This window comes from Mytilus californianus, unplaced genomic scaffold (genome assembly GCF_021869535.1).
Source record: "Mytilus californianus isolate M0D057914Y unplaced genomic scaffold, xbMytCali1.0.p SCAF_1, whole genome shotgun sequence".
Classification (NCBI taxonomy): Eukaryota; Metazoa; Mollusca; class Bivalvia; order Mytilida; family Mytilidae; genus Mytilus; species Mytilus californianus.
In genome coordinates, this window is record NW_026262581.1 from 58,117,922 (window position 1) to 58,139,308 (window position 21,387).

General features: G+C 33.2%; 1 protein-coding gene across 2 annotated transcripts; it reads left to right on the forward strand.

Moving 5' to 3' along the window:
* Window positions 1-593: 593 nt before the first annotated feature.
* Window positions 594-14,582, forward strand: LOC127722196 (CCHC-type zinc finger nucleic acid binding protein-like). 2 transcript variants are annotated; one of them, XM_052229098.1, is made up of 5 exons: window positions 594-718; window positions 3,465-3,618; window positions 4,030-4,158; window positions 8,863-9,172; window positions 12,241-14,582. In XM_052229098.1, exons 2-5 carry the CDS (start codon window positions 3,477-3,479, stop codon window positions 12,365-12,367), a joined length of 708 nt encoding a protein of 235 aa, XP_052085058.1. In that variant the 5' UTR covers window positions 594-718; window positions 3,465-3,476; the 3' UTR covers window positions 12,368-14,582. The 2 variants fall into 2 exon arrangements, with proteins under 2 accessions (XP_052085058.1, XP_052085067.1); XM_052229107.1 differs by lacking the exon at window positions 4,030-4,158.
* The last annotated feature ends 6,805 nt before the right edge of the window (window positions 14,583-21,387 follow it).

The window sequence follows — 21,387 nt, forward strand, 5'->3', positions numbered from 1 at the left end:
TAATATGTAAAAGCATTATCGATGCGGCCTAAGTCTATCACTATCTGGCCGCGTGAACGGTTATATGAGGTGATCAGCAAGAGATACGCATACTGAATACTGAAAGTCCCTGACAGTTGTAAAAAGTTTTAACCTCTTCAAGTAAAAGAAACGATGCTAGATTTTTTTTAAATATATTTCAGTAAAATATAGCTGAAATAGCGATTCAAGGGGGCGAAGCTTGTGAAAAAAAATAAAAAATAGTTTTGGCATAAAAAGTCTATATTTTACCTCGTCCCTGGCTCGGAGGCATGCTTGTGGTATTTTAAAATCTACTAACTTTTTTAAGATATTTTAAGACTGAAGTTTATTGAGCACTACTGAAGGACTAATTCAGAGGGGCTTTTACCGTGACAGCAGAAGTATAGACAAATAACCCGAAAAATACAGACTGTGATTAAAGCTTTATCCAGACACCTAGTCCTAAGGATCCCTTCAATAATTATACTGAATTATTAACGGCAAATATTTATACACACTTTTGAGGTTTTCCAAACACAGGATAAATTTATGACAAACGGAGGAAACGTTGCTCGTGTTATAATAATTACGACCCCACCGACATAATGTTTTTTAGTAGTGTCGTGTGCAAAAGAGTATTATTTTGCGACTTGGTAAAGACGTTGAGCGACGTGCGGAGAGAAGGAAGTCGGTGTTGGTTGGAGGAATAAGGGTTTTTGTGAGTAATTATTACATTGAATACTTTATAAATGCTCTTAACATCTTTATTCATAATTAAATTCCACTTATTAGGGTAGAAAATTGCTGGATTTATGATAAATTTGGAAACGAAAATGGTCATCATGTGTTATTATCTCGGACTGGCCATGCCGTATTTTTATGACAACTAGTTAATGACACGTTCTCGTTTCAAGTAGGACAACAATAAACACACATTTTATTTTACTCCTTAATGATTAATTTCTCAAAATGTGTGAAACAGCATATTGTCATTTGTAATGTACGTTCGGAACATGATTGACACCGTTTTCCTGTGTCATTTGGGTACGGCAAATTCCGAGAAGTTTCGAATAACTAAACCACGTGCGAACCATGTGCGTGGTGCTTTCGTAAAAGGGGGAGAAGTGTTTAATTAAAAAAATAAATATGTCGAATAGTTTACTGGACAATCTTTGTATTATTAATTTGTTGACTAGGATTGAGAGTAAAAAATATTCGAAAATATTGCTTCATAAGATATTTGAGACTCACTTGGAAGTCACAATATGTTTTTACATGGCATGTTCCAATATTTTTTTTTTTTGCAAATACATCACTCAGATAATTACTCCAGGGATTGCTACTTGATTGAGGAATAGTTCCCTCATTTGCTGGGTTGTTACCAACCTGATATAGAGAGATAACTCTTTTCATGGTGGAATAGACCCCCTTTTAAAAAAAAAAACAAGTTTTGTTTTAATTTTTTTAGGTAAATATTTTGTAATTTTTTAACTCAATTTCTTTTTGCTCTTTTCCATATTATATTGCAATAACAGAAAATTATAAATTTTGATCCACTTCAGGCACTTGTATAGACCATCTTATTGGTTTATTCTAATCCAGACAAATTTGGAAATTACTCAACTTTTTCATGTCAACACAAACCAGTTGAAGCTCACTGGGGTCCTGTTTAAACTATGTATTGTCAAAGTAACTCTTTTGTCCAGTTTGGGCTTAAAAGCCAGGAGTTGTATTATTTTCCTCATGGCAGGAAAGATTGAAAATTCATACATCACAATTTGCTCACCTCTGGCACATTTGATGCACATTATTAGTCCCCTACCAACTAAGTCGAAGGGGACTTTAGGTTTGCACTCCGTCCATCTGTCTGTCCATCCGTCAGTCCGGCAAATCAGTTTTCCACACTTTTCTTCATGCTTGAAGATATTGATTTGATAATTGGTATATAGTTTTATCATGACAAGTTACAGTTCAAGTTCGAATTTTGTTCCGGTCTCATGATTTTGTGCAGAGTTATGGTCATTGGACTTAGAAAATTCACTTAAATAATTAGTTTTCAACACTTTTTTTCGTCATGCTTGAAGATATTGACTTGATATTTGTTATATAGTTTACACCATGACAATTATAGATCAAGTTAGAATTTTGTTCCAATATAATGAATTTTTTACCGGTAGGGGACTATGTATTGCCATGCAAATCCAAATGCAAGGAATGAATCATAAAGTTCTAAAGGAAAAGTGTCCATTTATCAAGTTTTGCAGCTGAAAACAACTTAGTTACTTCTCTGGCATACCCATATTTCGATGTGCATTTTTTTCTGTCTGCAGAGGTGGAAAAATATACAAACTGAAACACCTTAGTTTCACTTAATATGGTCCACTCTGTTAAACAGTTTAAATCTATTGTTTGCAGGTATCATTTTCCTTCTTGTCCATGTCAAACTTAATATGGTCCACTCTATTAATCAGTTAAAATCTATTGTTTGCAGGTATCATTTTCCTTCTATTGTCCATGTCAAACAATACAGTTATAATATGAGTGGAGCTTCTCAAACACCTTTCCCAGACTACACGAATGAATTTTATTTTTACAGGACATTCGGTCTGGTAAACAACCTAGCTTTACCAGACCGAATGAAATTATACCAGACCATTTTTTTTTACATCTTATTGTATGTTATCCGACAAAATACAACAAACTTATGACTTCTTGTGGCCTACTCCTCTCTAAAATGCACAAAATCAAAATCATGTGACAAGAGTGTATATTTTGATGAAAGTTGTGCACAATTGCTTGAATCATTTCAGTGATAAAGAAAAGTAATGTCACATGACATGAAAATTATTTGTAAACTAAAAATAATTAAGAGTTTCTATATAAAATATTTCCTGTTTCTTCTTTCTTTTTCATATATCTTTTGATTTTCAATTCTAGTGTTTATATTTCATAGCTGTATTTTGTGACCTGCTTGGATTTTTTAAATTTATTTATTGTATTTGATCGGCAAACCCGGAATAAGCCTTATCCGTTCCCGGAATCTGATCCGGTATTGTCTACATTTCCGGTTGATGGCAGCCATTGTCTGTTGTTTTTGTCATTCAGATATGTTTTTACTCGGATTTACACATTACTTGTTGGCGATTTTCGGCATAAAGCTAGCGGTTGAACAAAATAAACATTGCTGTAATGAATAATAAAGATAAAAATGAATTTTGAGATCGTTTTGGAATTTTGTTAGAATGCTTGAAAAATCCATGAAAAAAAACAACACCGGACATTCGGGCTGGAATTCAACAAAATTTTGCCAGACCGATCCATTATTCACCGGATTTGTCCGACGGTCCGACAAATTTCCTGTAGTCTGCTTTCCCCCAAACTATTTAATTTTTTTTTTTTTCAGTATATTTATACAGAAACATGCAGTAAATGAGAAATGTGAAAATTGTACATTTGTATTGCAGGTTGGTGTTAGAATGAGTGATAAGTGTTATAAATGTAATAAGCCAGGCCATTTTGCCAGGGAATGTCCAGATGGTGATGGTGGTGGCAGAAGAGGTGGTGGTGGTTACCGTTCCGGAGGAGGCGGTCGTAGTGGAGGAGGAGGAGGTGGTGGAGGTAGGTTGTAAGAGACTTCAGACTTCTGGTTTTCTTGACCAGAAAGTTTCAGCATAATGATGTTCTCAAGTGGGTGCGGATTATGCATGCTTAGATTTTCCTCCATGAATAATGAATATGTGAACTACATTGTATAAGAATATAAAACAGTGATAGTGTAAGTGTACACAAGTCTGAATTTCATTGATATTACATATGGTCTATACAATGCATGCAGTAGCATTTTACAGTCCTATGAAGTAATATTTTTTATTAAAAAGTTTGCATTATAAAACTCTTAAAATACTTGTCCAGTATGTTGGCATTTTAAAAAAAAAATAGGTTTGTTTTTTTTTAACGATTTTTATTTGGTGAAGGGAATTTAAAAGAAAAATAGAATTTTTTTTTGGTAAACTTTTTATTGTTTATTAGGGCAGCAATGCTACAAGTGCAAACGTTATGGGCATTTTGCTCGAGAATGCAAGATGGAAGGTGATCGATGTTACAAATGCAATAAAGTAGGGCACATTGCCAAGGAATGCACAGAGGAACTAGAGGAAGGTGGGTGTTCTGTGTAGCTCAAAATTTGTATCCATGTCTCAATTCATATTCCATCTTGAATTCACTAACATTTTTTCATCAAATGTGTGTTTTCATTTTACATCAAAATTGTGCTGTACAAGTTTTCATTTTGTTATCCAATACAGAAGTTTTAATCCCAGATAGGTTAATCTATTGCAGGTATGTCAGGGGTTGAATATTTTTCAGCAGATGCCCAAGCCCCCCCCGACACCAATTGTACTTCTAATCACTGTGAATTTTTTATTTAATATTTGAAAAATATCAAGATCTGTAATACACTTTGTCAATTCAGTGCTGTTGTATAATCTATGAACATTTTTCTTTTCAATCCATATCTTTAACTGAGACAACTTCATTCATATTGTTTTTCAATGAGGGTGTGTCAGAAAGAGACAAAACACTGAAGGATGTACAGTTTGTATTTTATATCTGAACAATAAATGTCTAACAACTTTGTGTACACCGACATTTTGCTGCAAGTAGAAAATGATAGAAATGAAAACTATTGGGATGTGGGAAATAAATAATTATTCAAACAATTTTTTTCTTGATGGGCAAGCTAAACGTGCTATTTTCCTTAATTCGTTCGTTCCAAGTCCCAAATACTGAAAATATATGTCAGACTAAGTTCTGGTGTCAAGACAAACGTTTTTTTCAACCCCTGTATAATACATTCATCATTCATCTGTACTGTTGGTAATGGTGCCATTAAGAGTTCATCTTTACTTTCAGGCCAAAAAAAAATATATGTCTGTTTATGGTGACCAGACCAATCCTGCTTTCGAGCGCTGACTCCTAAGTCATTTTATTTCCATCTTAAAGTGAACAATTATTTGAACTACGTGTCAAAAGCAAAGTTGGAGTTGCCAATAAAAGAAATCAGTTGCCTGATATACATCCAATTGTTCACAATCGTGAATATGATAGCTGTTTTAAGGAAATTCAAGACTCGTGTGATGAAATAAACACTTTGCCACCATTTTTATACGACCGCAAAAAATCGTATATTGGTATGGCGTTGGCGTCGTCATCGTCGTCCGAAGACACATTGGTTTTCGCACTCTAACTTTAGTTTAAGTGAATGGATCTCTTTGAAATTTTACCATAAGGTTCAATACCACAAAAGGAAGGTGGGGATTGATTTTGGGGGTTATGGTTCCAACAGTTAAGGAATTAGGGGCCACAAAGGGGCAAAAAATGAGCATTTTCTAGTTTCCAGACAATAACTGTGGAACGGTGTATGGATCTCTCTGAAATTATACTACAAGTTTCCATACCACAAAGGGATGGTTAGGATTTGCTTTGGGGGGTTATGGCTCAAACCGTTTAGGAATTAGGGGCAAAAAAGAGGGAAAAACAAGGTTGTCCTGGTTAATGGACAAATACTTTAGTACAAAACATAATTTAAAGCAGTGTAAGGGAGATAAATCAAATACATCATTGAAATTATCTCCCTTACACTGCTTTTAAATTATGAATAAAGTAATGGTTAATGAACAATTTAGATAATTTAAAACAGTGTAAGGGAGGTAATCCAAATACAACGTTTTTGGTTACTTCCCTTACACTGCTTTTAAATTATGTTTAAAGAAATGCATATTTATAAAGGAAGACCAGTAAAAATATCTGCAAATGTTGCATCTTTTTTTTTTACAAAAAAATCCATATGAAAGATTTGACACTATATTTTAAATTCTATTATAAAATAGATTAAGTTAGCACTATGGTAAATTTAAATGGGTAGTTATGGTTGCAAACTCCATTGGAAATTTGATTGAGATTATGACCATATCTTGAGGGAAAGAAATTTTTTGGGGAAAAAGGGGGGGGGGGTAAAAAGAAATTGTGGGGGGTCAATTTTTTCTCATTTCAGATTTCAGAAATTAAAAAGAATTATTCTTCAAATATTTTTTTTTCAAATTTCAAATATTGAAAAATTTCAAGAAGTAATCTTTAATTGCACAGTATGGCGCATTAGATTTTTAAAATCTTTGACCACATTTATTTATTTGTTTTGCCGAATCTAACTGTGTATTTAGATTTTTAATTTTGGGTCCAGTTTTCAAATTGGTCTACATTAAGGTCCAAAGGGTCCAAAATTAAACTTTGTTTGATTTTAACAAAAATTGAATTTATGGGGTTCTTTGATATGCTGAATCTAAAAATGTATTTAGACTTTTGATTTTTGGCCCAGTTTTCAAGTTGGTCCAAATTGGGGTTCAAAATTAAACTTTGTTTTATTTCAACAAAAATTGAATATATTTGATATGCTGAATCTAACCATGTATTTTGATTTTGGACATTGGACCATAATAGGTAAATTAAAAAAATTAAAGTTCTTAAACCACATTCTTTCTGTGTCAGAAACCTATGCTGTGTCAAATATTTAATCACAATCAAAATTCAGAGCTGTATCAAGCTTGCAAGAAATTTTGGTGAATTGTTTATATCTATTGACATGAGCTCCCTTTGGATTTTTATAAATTTTAGTATTTACGTTTCCGAGTTATGGGGTTTTATTCATAAAAAAAGGGGGATTTTCCAGTTTTCGGACCATAACTCAAAAATGCTTTCAGCAGTTCTCATGAAACTTTGATGAATTGTTGATATCTATTGATGTAAGCTCCCTTTAGAATTTAATAAATTTTAGATTTTACATTTCCGAATTATGGGGTTTATTCATTAAAAAAGGGGGGATTTTCCAGTTTTCAGACAAAAACTCAAAAATGCTTTCAACAATTCGTATGAAACTTTGGTGAACTGTTTATATCTATTGATGTAAGCTCCCTTTAGAATTTTATAAATTTACTTGTTTATAGTCTGACAACAGATTTACTAAGTATTGCGCAACAGCACAGTGTATTGCGCAACAGCAAGAAATCTTTAATTGAATATAAATTCAATTCATATAACCAACTTCAAGTTCTTTGACTACATTTATTCAGAAACCTATAATAGATGTATGTCAAATATTTAATTACAATCCAAATTCAGACCTGTATCAAGCTTGAATATTGTGTCCATTTTTGCCCCAACTGTTCAGGGTTAAACCTCTGCGGGCGTATCCAGCTGCGCTCAGCGAAGCAGTTTTTTTTTAGTTTTTGCACTCTGCCTCGTGCAAATTAAAAAAAAAAAACGAATTCAGACACATTCTTCTTTTATTTTTATACGCCCGTTTACGGGACGTATTATGGTATATCAGTCTGTCCGTCTGTCCCTCTGTCCGTCCGTCGTCAACATGTCGGACATTAACTCAAAACCGCTTTAACCAATTTGCATAAAACTTTGGTGAATTGTTTATATCTATTGACGTGAGCTCCCTTTCGTTTTTTATAAATTTTAGATAATATGTTTCTGAGTTATGGGGTTTTATTCATTAAAAAAAGAGGGATTTTCCAGTTTTCGGACAATAACTCAAGAATGCTTTCACCAACTTGCAAGAAATTGTGGTGAATTGTTTATATCTATTGACATGAGCTCCCTTTCGATTTTTATATATTTTAGATTTTACGTTTCCGAGTTACAGGGTTTTATTCATAAAAAAAGGGGGATTTTCCAGTTTCGGACAAAAAATAAAAAATGCTTTCAGCAGTTCGTATGAAACTTTGGTGAATTGTTTATATCTATTGATGTAAGCTCGTCGTCAACATGTCGGACATTAACTCAAAAACGCTTTAACCAATTTGCATAAAACTTTGGTGAATTGTTTATATCTATTGACGTGAGCTCCCTTTCGTTTTTTATAAATTTTAGATAATACGTTTCTGAGTTATGGGGTTTTATTCATTAAAAAAAGAGGATTTTCCAGTTTTCGGACAATAACTCAAGAATGCTTTCACCAACTTGCAAGAAATTGTGGTGAATTGTTTATATCTATTGACATGAGCTGCCTTTCAATTTTTATATATTTTAGATTTTACGTTTCCGAGTTGCAGGGTTTTATTCATAAAAAAAGGGGGATTTTCCAGTTTCGGACAAAAAATAAAAAATGCTTTCAGCAGTTCGTATGAAACTTTGGTGAATTGTTTATATCTATTGATGTAAGCTCCATTTAGAATTTTATAAATTTTACATTTTACATTTCTGAGTTATGGGGTTTTATTCATTAAAAAAAGGGGGATTTTCCAGATTTCTGACAATAACTCAAAAATGCTGTCAGCAATTCTCATGAAACTTTTGTGAATTGTTTATATCTATTGATGTAAGCTCCCTTTACATTTTCATAAATTTCTAATATGACATTGAGAATTAATTGAACTTTATTTGTTTATAGTCTGACAACAGATTTACTAAGTATTGCGCAACAGCACAGTGTATTGCACAACAGCAAGAAATCTTTAATTGAATATAAATTCAATTCATATAACCAATTTCAAGTTCTTTGACTACATTTATTCAGTCTTCATGTCAGCATGATATACGGTGAAGTAGTTTCAGATTCATCACTACTGTTTTTAACCAATATTTATATATTATTCTAACGCATACTGGCCAAGTATGAAATTTTCGTAGTTTTCCCCAAGAAACTACAAAAAAACTCCCTGAAATTTGCTGTTTTTATTTTGACACAGGAACTTTAGATTTAACACCAAATGAAGCACCATTCTAGATTGAAAACTCTGTATATACATACTACTAATAGATCAGAAGTTTAAAAATGTACTCAAATTAATGTATTTTCAGGTGCCTGTTATAACTGTGGCAAATCTGGTCACATGAAGAGAGACTGCCCCGAGTCAATGAGAGGTGGAGGTGGTGGCGGCGGCGATGGCTGCTACAACTGTGGAAAATCAGGTCACTTGGCTAGAGATTGTCCAGAAGAACGTAGTAGCCGCGGGGGAGACCGGGGAATTGATGACCGTAAATGCTACAATTGTGGAAAAAGTGGTCACCTGTCGAGGGATTGTGATAGTAGTAGTAATAGACGTGGAGGTGGAGGTGGCAGTGATCGCGGTGGTCGTGATGGTGGGATGGACAATGTAGAATGTTACAAGTAAGTATATGGATATCTGTAAAAGCAAGTCAGCTACTCTTAAAAAAACTCTTCTTTGCCATTAAAACAAATGTTTTTTTTTTCGAACATAGATTTGATTCAGAAAAGATAGTTTATTTTCTTGTGAATATATTGAAGCAGGATTTCACATAGGCATTGCAAAATGAATGATATATGTTCAAATCTTAAATCCTTTTGATTAAACATTGAATATTGTATCAGACTATTTTTCTTTTAAATTGCACTATTTGTAATGCAAAAAAAAACATTAAATGTCTCCATAATTTTTAGATTTTTTGTTTAAGTTAAGTTGAGCATGCGCTTTATACCAGAGGTAGCTGGGTGTAAATCACAACTGGCTTTAAGGAAACTATAATTTGAGGGAAATTTTACCGATAACATATTTACTCCCAATATTTTTTGGTCTTGTTGATTTTTGAGCATAGATAGCTAATGGCAGTTTGTCTAACCAAATATGTGCACATTTTGGTGAAAGCAAAATTACTATTGATACATGTGTTCTTTAGCATGCCTCCAATTATTTTTATGGATCTAAAATACATAGTTATGCTTTTTATACGACCGCAAAAAAATTTTTGTGGTCGTATATTGGTATGACGTTGTCGTCGTCCGGCGTCGTCCGAAGACACATTGGTTTTCGCACTCTAACTTTAGTTTAAGTGAATGGATCTTTATGAAATTTTACCACAAGGTTCAATACCACAAAAGGAAGGTTGGGATTGATTTTGGGGGTTATGGTAATAACAGTAAAGGAATTAGGGGCCAAAAAGGGGCCAAAAATAAGCATTTTTGTAACTTCCAGACATAACTTGTGTGTTAGTGTATGGATCTCTCTGACATTGTACCACAAGGTTCCATATCACTAAAGGAATGCTGGGATTGATTTTGGGGGTAATTGCCTCCAAATTTTAGGAATTGGGGCCAAAAAAGGGGCAAAAAACAAGCATTTTTCTAGTTTCATGACAATAACTTGTGTGTAAGTGTATGGATCTTTCTGAAATTGTACTACAAGGTTCCATATCACAAAGGGAAAGCTGGGTTTGAGTTTGGGGGTAATTGCCCTAAACGTTTAGGAATTTGGGGCCAAAAAGGGGCCAAAAAACACATTTTTTTCTAGTTTCCAGACAATAACTTGTGTTCAAGTGTATGGATCTCTCTGAAATTGTACTGCAAGGTACCATACCACAAAGGGAAGGCTGGGATTGAGTTTGGGGGTGATGAATCATAATGGGGGTTCAAAAAATTTTGGGGGGGGATTTATTTTTTTTTCATTTTTTTTCTTTTCTTCCTTTTTTGTTTCTTTTAAAATTTTCCATTTTAAGTTGGTTATTTCTGATTTATATTTAAAATCAAATAATAATGATATGGTAGGAGATACACACCAAACAGGATGTGTAAATTATTATATAATAAGTATTGTGCAATAGCAAGAAATTTTCAATTGCACAGTATTGCACAATAGCAAGAAATCTTCAATTGCACAGTATTGCGCAATAGCAAGAAATCTTCAATTGCACAGTATTGCGCAATAGCAAGAAATATCCAATAGCACAATATTGCGCAATAGCAAGAAATTGTCAATTGTACAGTATTGCGCAATAGCAAGAAATATTTAATAGCACAGGATTGTGCAAAAGAAGATACTTCCTATAAATTGCTTATTTCTTGACCAATTTCAATGGGGTTTTATTCTTGATTTCATGGGGTTCTTTAATATGCTGAATCTAACCGTGTATTTAGTTTTTGGATTTTGGGCCCTGTTTTTAAATTGGTCCACATTGAGGTCCAAAGGGTCCAAAATTAAACTTTGTTTGATTTCATCAAAAATTGAATTATTGGGCTTCTTTGATATGCCGAATCTAACTGTGTATTTAGATTCTTAAATTTTGGTTCCGTTTTCAAATTGGTCTACATTAAGGTCCAAAGGGTCCAAAATTAAACTTAGTTTGATTTAAACAAAAATTGAATTCTTAGGGTTCTTTGATATGCTGAATCTAAACATGTATTTAGATTTTTGATTATGGGCCCAGTTTTCAAGTTGGTCCAAATCGGGGTCCAAAATAAAACTTTGTTTGATTTCAACAAAAATTGAATATATGGGGTTCTTTGATATGCTGAATCTAACCATGTATTTAGATTTTTGGGCCCCGTTATCAACTTTGTCCACATTGAGGTCAAAAGGGTCCAAAATTAAACTTTGTTTGATTTCATCAAAAATTGAATTCTTGGGGTTCTTTGATATGCTGAATCTAACCGTGTATTTAGATTCTTAATTTTTGGTTCCGTTTTCAAATTGGTCTACATTAAGGTCCAAAGGGTCCAAAATTAAACTTAGTTTGATTTTAACAAAAATTGAATTCTTAGGGTTCTTTGATATGCTGAATCTAAACATGTATTTAGATTTTTGATTATGGGCCCAGTTTTCAAGTTGGTCCAAATCGGGGTCCAAAATTAAACTTTGTTTGATTTCAACAAAAATTGAATATATGGGGTTCTTTGATATGCTGAATCTAACCATGTATTTAGATTTTTGATTTTTGGGCCCCGTTATTAACTTTGTCCACATTGAGGTCAAAAGGGTCCAAAATTAAACTTTGTTTGATTTCATCAAAAATTGAATTCTTGGGGTTCTTTGATATGCTGAATATAACCATGTATTTAGATTTTGGATATTGGACCCATAATAGGTGAATGTCCAATTTAAAATTTTTAAGTTCTTAGACCACATTCAATCTGTGTTAGAAACCTATGCTGTGTCAAATATTTAATCACAATCCAAATCCAAAGCTGTATCAAGCTTGAATGTTGTGTCCATACTTCCCCCAACTGTTCAGGGTTCGACCTCTGCGGTCGTATCAAGCTGCGCCCTGCGGAGCATTTTATTTGTTTGATAAAATGATATTTATATTTGGCAAGAGGGTAAAAATCAAAGAAATTTACATGCACAGTACTTGCAATTGTATCTGAAATTAAATTTAAGGCCAAGGTTGTACATGTATGATGCTCATTCATAATTTAGATATGAACTTGAAACTTTGTCTTTTTAGGTGTGGAGAAATGGGTCACTTTGCCAGAAACTGTTCTGGAGGAGGTGGTGGTGGTGACAGGAATGCTGATGTCAAGTGCTACAGATGTAACGAGTACGGCCACTTTGCTCGTGAATGTGATCAATAATCATGACAACACTTGAGAGGAGGTGTTTTGCGTCATGTGACCGTTCCTCCTGCAGCCCCAAGTTTAGTAAATGAAAACCGACTTGGGGATAAATTTTGTAAATGTAATATTTGGTAGTGGCATAGACCCAGGTGTATTGTGGATGGGTCTCTTAATTTTATTTTAACAATCTTCAAGTAGATTTGATTTTGTTGTTTTTCTCAAGGATTGAGTATTTGCATTATAATTAGAATGATCACTATTCAACATTAAGCTAGATATAACAGAATATTAAGTTCAAAATGAAGGAATTCAGAGAGTTGAGTGAAATTGAGAGTTTTTGGGAACAATATTACATGAAGCTTATAAAATTAAATATGTGCTGATGTGATCACACAAACAGTGTGTTCTTTGTAGCGATATTCTTTTTTTTTTTTTTTTCCTTGACGAATCAGCTGATGTGTTGTGTAGTTTTCATATTGTAAATAATTATTTTATATTGTGTAACTCCAAAGTTGTGTAGAGAGAAGGTTCCGAGAAGGAAACATCATTCCATATTAATCATCTTGCATTGCTGTTCCCATTGATTTGCTGGATATTCTGTGTTATAATTAGTGGAGATGTTGATTTCTGTCAATACGCAGATGATATTTCTGTCAATACGCAGATGATATGCAGGACTTTAAATTTGCATACACTGTACATGTACAAATTAGTACAAGTGGATTTTTTATATATCAAAAGTTGAAGTTGAAGGAGGGAGGTCAGATCATGTGTCATACGTAATTACATTAATTACAGAATGAAAATGAGTAAAAAATCACAAGCGGTTAAAGATTCTGTTGTATAAAAATTGTATATTTCAACATGTGGAAATTGGTTGGAATTTTAACAATGGCACCAGATTTTATTTTAGTTGTATAAAAGAAGCCAATGTTAATTTGTTATGGTGTCATTAAGATTTTTAAATAGTTGTCGAGTGTTAAGAGGTGTTCCAAGTGAAGGAACTTTGTGGAAGCCGTCCATGATTATTTCAGGTGGAAGTAAAAAGAGGTTCCAGGGTTAATATAACTTAATATATATACAAGGCAGCTTGGGTTCCCTTAAAAGCAGAAGGGACAAGTTTATAGTATTAGAGAGTTCTATTATTATCAGCATTTAAAAACTTGTTTTTATTAGAAAGGCATTAGTGAAATGTAGACATCTATATTTCATAGTACCTATAAATAGAACTTTGATGCTGAAGTGCAAAATGTTAAGGCTTGCCTGTACCAAGTACAGAATAGCATGTTTTGTTATTTTATCACTCTTTGTTATTGTGTTCAGCATTTTGCATTTTTAGTATCAATACATTTTGTTTATTGCTTTGTTTTTTCTTAAAGCAATATTGTTCGGATGATAAGTATCAAAAAAGAATTTTTAATGGATATATATATATTCAATACAATGTAGTTATGCCTATTATTTTTTTTTGTATTGTCTTGAACATTACAGTTCATTTAGGAAGGTTAAAGGAAACTTGATCCATGATATATTTTTTAAAGAAACAAAGTGCACTTTAAAAGTTAATATATGGATCTGCCTATGGAAAACTATGCATTGTCTTCCTGTTTAAGTTGAGGTGGTTATGAGGAGATGTCTCCTTTCAAAGGAGAAGAGTTGCATTTATGTACAATAACTTGATATTCATATCAGCTCATTTTTATTGTCATTCAATGATTCATTTTATAATTAATCGCCTTCATTGAGTTATTGTATATGATTTGCATTGAAAAGGACACACATAACATCATTTAGTAACACATTTGCACTTTAGATCAGAATTTTATGACCTGAATGTACGTGTTGGCTTGATTTTGCAAAGGGAAGTGCTATGTGTGTCCTTTCCAGACCTACTTAAAGGCAGCTTAATTAAATCATGTTGTCGCAGTGGAGTTCGTGAAGGAGTATTTTGTACATATATTTGTTAATTTTTTAGTGTCAATATCTGAACAAAGTATAAAATAAAATTTAACTGAAAGATTTTTTGATCGGTGTCACGTGAAGAATTGGGTGAAAAAAATTGAATGAAATTTAAAATGTGAAAAGGGTCATTTTAAAGAAAATGTGAAAGTTAACTTAATACAGTTAACTTAATACAAGAGAAAATGAATTGGATATTTAAAAATTGTGAACAATTGTAAAATTAAAATGCTTAACTGTGGATTTTAGAACAAATAAAGAAAAATGAGTTCAGGATTATTGTCTTTCTTGCCTTGGTGAGTTCAGGATTATTGTCTTTCTTGCCTTAGTGAGTTCAGGATTATTGTCTTTCTTGCCTTAGTGAGTTCAGGATTATTGTCTTTCTTGCCTTAGTGAGTTCAGGATTATTGCTTTGCCATAGTTTCATTTAACTGCTTTTGTAATTCCTGTGGTGCATATAGTTTGATGTCATCTGACTGTTAATATTCTAAAGTAAGAATCGGCTAGAATAAAACATATCTGGATTAAACGTTCACAGGACATCTAGATGAAATTCAATTTAAAAGAAAATAGAACAACATGAACATTGAATATAAGGTCTCTGCAATGTGCAAAAACAACATCGTCTACAATTTCTCAAACATCAATGCAGACTAAATTTATATTAATACTGAAATAGATAAAAGAAACAGTAATTGGAAATGCTCACTTGTGTTTAAGAATTAGTTTGACAAAGTTGGTCTGATTCTGTTTTAGGATGTATGATCTTCATTTAGCAGTAGTAAGAAGTATGAAAAGAAAAAAGTAAAGGTAGTCATATGGGGAAAATACATTGCGAATCTGCTCCAATCTCTTTTACAACAAAAAAAGGTCAATCTATGCATTGTTTGCTTGAAGAATTGTAAATCCGTTTATGAAAAAAATAGTTGTGGGGTAGATGTACAAGATGGCTTAAAAGAAGTTACTTCAGACTATTATTCACGCAGCTCATTTCATGGTCTAGTAGTAAGGTGTACAAGTCCAAATGGCAGGTTCATCTTACCTTGACCTCATTTTCATGGCTGATTGTTAAAATGATGAATTTTTGTGGTATGGTCTTCCACTGATACATTTCAGTGTGCACTCTTCGTTAATATATTAGGAACTACATTTCTTTTAAAGATGGTTGGTTGATGTTTCAACACTTGGTTATTTCATGGAGGAAGCTAGAGAACCACTGGCCTTCGTAAGAAAAACGAACAATCCTAGTCAATAAAACTTGGGAGCCAAACGCACCTGCTACGTGCGGGACCTGAACTCGAAACATCCGTGTTGACAGTGATGCAGTAGTTGGGACCACTCGGCCATGGAGGCCCCTTAAGTATAAAGATGTATATCGGTCATTCTACAGGATTCACTTGACTTACCTCGAGTCATTGTTCAGAGCCAATCGGCTATGTTTCTGTGATAATTTCCGTTTCTCAGATACTTCAATAGATCAACATAATTAGGCATATAGAAATACTGTTTGGCTTGCATGTCAATCAGACAGACTTCACCTGACCTATTTTCATGGTTCTGTGACCAACATTGAGCTTTTGTGATTGGAATTGTTTCTTGGATGCTATAAACTATATTGGGTGTATAGAATGATTGTTAGGTAAACATGTTAACAGAAATGGTTCCAACTTTAATCTCATTTCATAGTTCATTTGTCAACATTGTTGTCTCGCCTGAAAGTCGCTGTCGAAAGAGATAAAGGGATTGCTTTTCTGGCGTCAACAATGTTAAGTTTTCTGCTTAAGTTAGTTTCATGGGAACTACTTGTGATAGATCATTGATATTTAATATAAAGTTGCATTACTATCAGTACCGGTACATATCAGTTAATTAGCAATTTTCAATGTTAAGTTTTCTGCTCAAGTTAGTTTGATAGGATCTAGTACTTGTGATAGATCAATGATATTTTGTATGAAGTTTCATTACTATGATTACACATCAGTTTGACAACTATTTTGAGGCCCTACCCCTAGGACATGGTCAAGTGATTTGAATTAGTTGGCAATTTTCAATGTCCAGTTTTTATATGACCGCAAAAATTAAAAATTTTTTGGTCGTATATTGGTATGACGTTGTCGTCGTCGGCGTCGTCCGAAGACACATTGGTTTTCGCACTCTAACTTTAGTTTAAGTGAATGGATCTCCATGAAATTTTACCATAAGGTTCAATACCACGAAAGGAAGGTTGGGATTGATTTTGGGGGTTATGGTACCAACAGTTAAGGAATTAGGGGCCAAAAATAAGCATTTTTGTAACTTCCAGACAATAACTTGTGTGTAAGTGTATGGATCTCTCTGACATTGTACCACAAGGTTCCATATCACAAAGGGAAGGCTGTAATTGATTTTGGGGGTAATTGCCTCAAAATTTTAGGAATTGGGGGCCAAAAAAGCCGCAAAAAACAAGCATTTTTCTAGTTTCATGACAATAACATTTGTGTAAGTGTTTGGATATTTCTGAAATTGTACTACAAGGTTCCATATCACAAAGGGAAAGCTGGTATTGAGTTTGGGGGTAATTGCCCGAAACGTTTAGGAATTGGGGGCCAAAAAGGGGCCAAAAATAAGCATTTTTCTAGTTTCCAGCCAATAACTTGTGTTCAAGTGTATGGATCTCTCTGAAATTGTACTGCAAGGTACCATACCACAAAGGGAAGGCTGGGATTGAGTTTGGGGGTGATGAATCATAAGGGGGTTCAAAAAATTTGGGGGGGGGGGGATTTTTTTTTTTTCTTTTTTTTTCTTTTTTTCCTTTTTTTTTTCTTTTAAAATTTTCCATTTTAAGTTGGTTATTTCTGATTTATATTTAAAAGCAAATAATAATGATATGGTAGGAGATACACACCAAACAGGATGTGTAAATTATTATATAATAAGTATTGTGCAATAGCAAGAAATTTTCAATTGCACAGTATTGCACAATAGCAAGAAATCTTCAATTGCACAGTATTGCCCAATAGCAAGAAATCTTCAATTGCACAGTATTGTGCAATAGCAAGAAATATCCAATAGCACAATATTGCACAATAGCAAGAAATTGTCAATTGTACAGTATTGCGCAATAGCAAGAAGTATTCAATTGCACAGTATTGTGCAAAAGAAGATACTTCGTATAAATTGCTTATTTCTTGATCAATTTCAATGGGGTTTTATTCTTGAATTCTTGGGGTTCTTTAATATGCTGAATCTAACGGTGTATTAAGTTTTTGGATTTTGGGCCCCGTTTTTAAATTGGTCCACATTGAGGTCCAAAGGGTCTAAAATTTAAGATTTCATCAAAAATTGAATTATTGGGGTTCTTTGATATGCCGAATCTAACCGTGATTTAGATTCTTAATTTTTGGTTCCGTTTTCAAATTGGTCTACATTAAGGTCCAAAGGGTCCAAAATTAAACTTAGTTTGATTTTAACAAAAATTAAATTTTTAGGGTTCTTTGATATGCTGAATCTAAACATGTATTTAGAAATTTGATTATGGGCCCAGTTTTCAAGTTGGTCCAAGTTGGGGTCCAAAATTAAACTTTGTTTGATTTCAACAAAAATTGAATATATGGGGTTCTTTGATATGCTGAATCTAACCATGTATTTTGATTTTTGGGCCCTGTTATCAATTTGGTCCACATTGAGGTCAAAAGGGTCCAAAATTAAACTTTGTTTGATTTCATCAAAAATTGAATTCTTTGGATTCTTTGATATGCTGAATCTAACCATGTATTTAGATTTTGGATATTGGACCATAATAGGTGAATGTCCAATTTAAAATTTTTAAGTTCTTAGACCACATTCATTCTGTGTCAGAAACCTATGCTGTGTCAAATATTTAATCACAATCCAAATTCAGAGCTGTATCAAGCTTGAATGTTGTGTCCATACTTGCCCCAACTGTTCAGGGTTCGACCTCTGCGGTCGTATCAAGCTGCGCCCTGCGGAGCATTTTATTCAGCTTAAATCAGTTTGATAAGAACTACTTGTGATAGATCAATGATATTTTGTATAAAGTTACATTAATATCAGTACATATCAGTTTGACGATTATTTTGAGGCCCTGCCCCCTAGGAGATGGTCCAGTGACTTTAAATTTATTAGCAATTTTCAATGTTAAGTTTTTCAGCTCAAGTTATATTGATAGGAACTACTTACAATAAACAACGATATTTTCAAAAAGTTACATTACTGTCTGTACATATCAGTTTGTTGACCATTTTCAGGCCCTGCCCACTAGATCATGGTCCAGTGACTGAACTAATAAGCAATGTTGCTGTCCATCAGATTGTCTTTTTCTGAATTTTATGCACTCATATCTTCAAGACATATCTCTGTGTCAGCAGTTTATTTTTATGATAAGGTTCTGTTTCTCAGATACTGCAAGTAATAGGTAAACTATGCTGGGTGTATTGAGTGATTATAAGATGTGCATGTCTTTCTGTCGTGGTTCGCCTGACCTTCACTTCATTTTCATAGTTCATTGGTCAATTTAAGTTTCCATGATAAGGTCTGTTTCTCAGGTAATATAATTAATAAGTCCAGTTCATTGGGTATGACCGGGTTTGCATGACTTTGACCTCGTTTCCATGCTTCTTGAGTTAACGTTAAGTTTTTATACGTCCGTTTACGGGACGTATTATGGAATACTGTTGTCCGTCGTCAACATGTCGGACAATAACTCAAAAACAGTTAACCGATTTGCATGAAACTTTAGAGAATTGTTTTTATCTATTGACGTAAGCTCCATTTCCATTTCTATAAATTTTAGATTTTACATTTCCAAGTTGTGGGGTTTAATTTGTTAAAAAAAGGGGGAATTTCCAGTTTTCAGACAATAACTCAAAAATGTTTTGAACAGTTTTCATGAAACTTTTGTGAATTGTTTATATCTATTGACATAAGCTCCCTTTCGATTTTTATAAATTTTAGATTTTATGTTTTCGAGTTGTGGGATTTTATTCATAATAAAGGGGGAATTTTCCAGTTTTCAGACAATAACTCTAAAGTGCTTTGAGCAGTTTTCATGATACTTTGGTGACTGGTTTATCTCTATTGAAATAATCTCCCTTACTGATGTTTTTTGTAAATTTCTGATATGACATTGAGAAGTTGTGGAATTCGAACTTTATTTGTTGAAAAAACAACGGGCGTATCATGCGTTCATGGCGCAGCTCTTTATTATAACTACGTCTGTTTCAAAGATATTATCAGTAATAGGTCAACTATATTGTAGTAAGAGATTGCTCTGGTGGCATCTTTTAGTCCTAAAAAGGGCCATCCAATGTCGGAGCAATCTCTTGACTACTCTATTGGGTGTTTAGAAGGTGAACATGTCCATCTGATAAGGTTTATCTTATCTTGACCTTATTTTCAATGATCATTGATAAGTTTCTGATATACCTGTACATGTATTAAGACCTTGATCTTAAAGAATTTCACAAAAAAATTCATTGAAAACTATGCAGGCCAGACATTTCAGGGTGTAAACTCCTTGTTCCAAAACAGAAACAAAGTTGGTCATTGGAACTGGACAATAAGAATAGTTTCATTTCACCACCTGCTTTTAAAAAACTAAAAACACCTTTTCTTTAACAATTAACTAAAATGTTTAACCATTTCGTTTCAAGAAATGGATTCAAATTACGGTTTGGAAAAGTGTTATGGTGAATTGGTATTCAGAAAGATCTAAGCCTGTTGGAAAAGCACAGTAACTGCGACTACCCAAGAACTGCAATAACACTTAATTCCTCAAAGGACAACAATATAACTAAACCAACAACTGATTAAGTTCCTAACCTTTCAGATAATGAACTGAAATTTGGAATAAATTATATAATGAGTACTAGTTAGGGAGTTACCATTTGATTTTTATGGGGCTAGGATGAAAAATTTTGTCCTGCATTTTTTGTCGAGCCTGTGAATTTTGTTGCAAAAGCGAGACATAGCGATCCTACATTCTGTCGTCGTCTGCGGCGGTGTCCACAAATATTCACTCTGTGGTTAAAGTTTTTGAAATTTTAATAACTTTCTTAAACTATCCTGGATTTGTACCATACTTGGACAGAAGCTTGTTTATGATCATAAGATAGTATTCAAAAGTAAATTTTGTTAAAAAAAAATCCTGTTTATCCGTATTTTACTTATAAATGGACTTAGTTTTTCTGCCAGTTAACATTACATTCACTCTGTGGTTAAAGTTTTTAAAATAATAACGTTCTTAAACTATTTTGGATTTGTACCAAACTTGGACAGAAGCTTGTTTATGATCAAAAGCTATTATCTAGAAGTAAATTTTGTAAAAAAAAAATTTCCTGTTTTTCCATATATTACTTATAAATGGACTTAGTTTTTCTTCCAGTTAACAATACATACAGTCTGCAGTTAAAGTTGTTAAAACATTTATTAGATTCATAAACCATTCTGGATTCTTACCAAACTTGAAAAGAAGCTTCTTACATTCAAAAGATAGTATCTAGAGGAAAATTTTTAATAATTATTTCCCCATTTTTGTTGAGCCTGCAACTTTTGTTTGATTGCATACTGTATTCATTTTTTATAAGCATAACTTTTTTCATACATTAATCAAACGTTTTATTTCATTAACTGTAAATCTATAATGTGCATTCCCCTATCACACTGAAAATATAGACAACAGCAAAAGTAGGCGAGACCCAAAACTCCTGACCTGCCTTTTTTTTTAAATTTCATTCTAGCCCTCGAAAGGTTCTGTTTCTTCAGGAAAGTAAATATTTTTGTCCCCCAGCAACACATTGCGGCTGACATAGAAATATCGGGCTTCCGTCCTTCTGTCTGGTCTTGTTAGCGCTCTCACATGTACAATTCTTGCTAGATTTTTTTAAAATTTATATTATAGGTATATATCAGCAATATTTCGGAAGAGGTCGACAATCAGTCCCGATCAATAATTTTTTAAAGAGTTATGCCCCTTGGAAACATTAATTATATGAAAAATTGCATTGTTAGCACTCTCATGTGTACAATTCTTGCCAGATTTTTATGAAATTTATATTGTAGGTTTATATCAGCAATTTCTC

Excerpts from the sequence above, each read along its gene's own strand:
- LOC127722196 (XM_052229098.1), top strand. The coding sequence starts at position 3,477 with ATGAGTGATAAGTGTTATAAATGTAATAAGCCAGGCCATTTTGCCAGG. Across the intron at positions 3,619-4,029 it reads AGGAGGAGGAGGTGGTGGAG|GGCAGCAATGCTACAAGTGC; the intron begins GTAGGTTGTAAG and ends ATTGTTTATTAG. Across the intron at positions 9,173-12,240 it reads GACAATGTAGAATGTTACAA|GTGTGGAGAAATGGGTCACT; the intron begins GTAAGTATATGG and ends TTGTCTTTTTAG.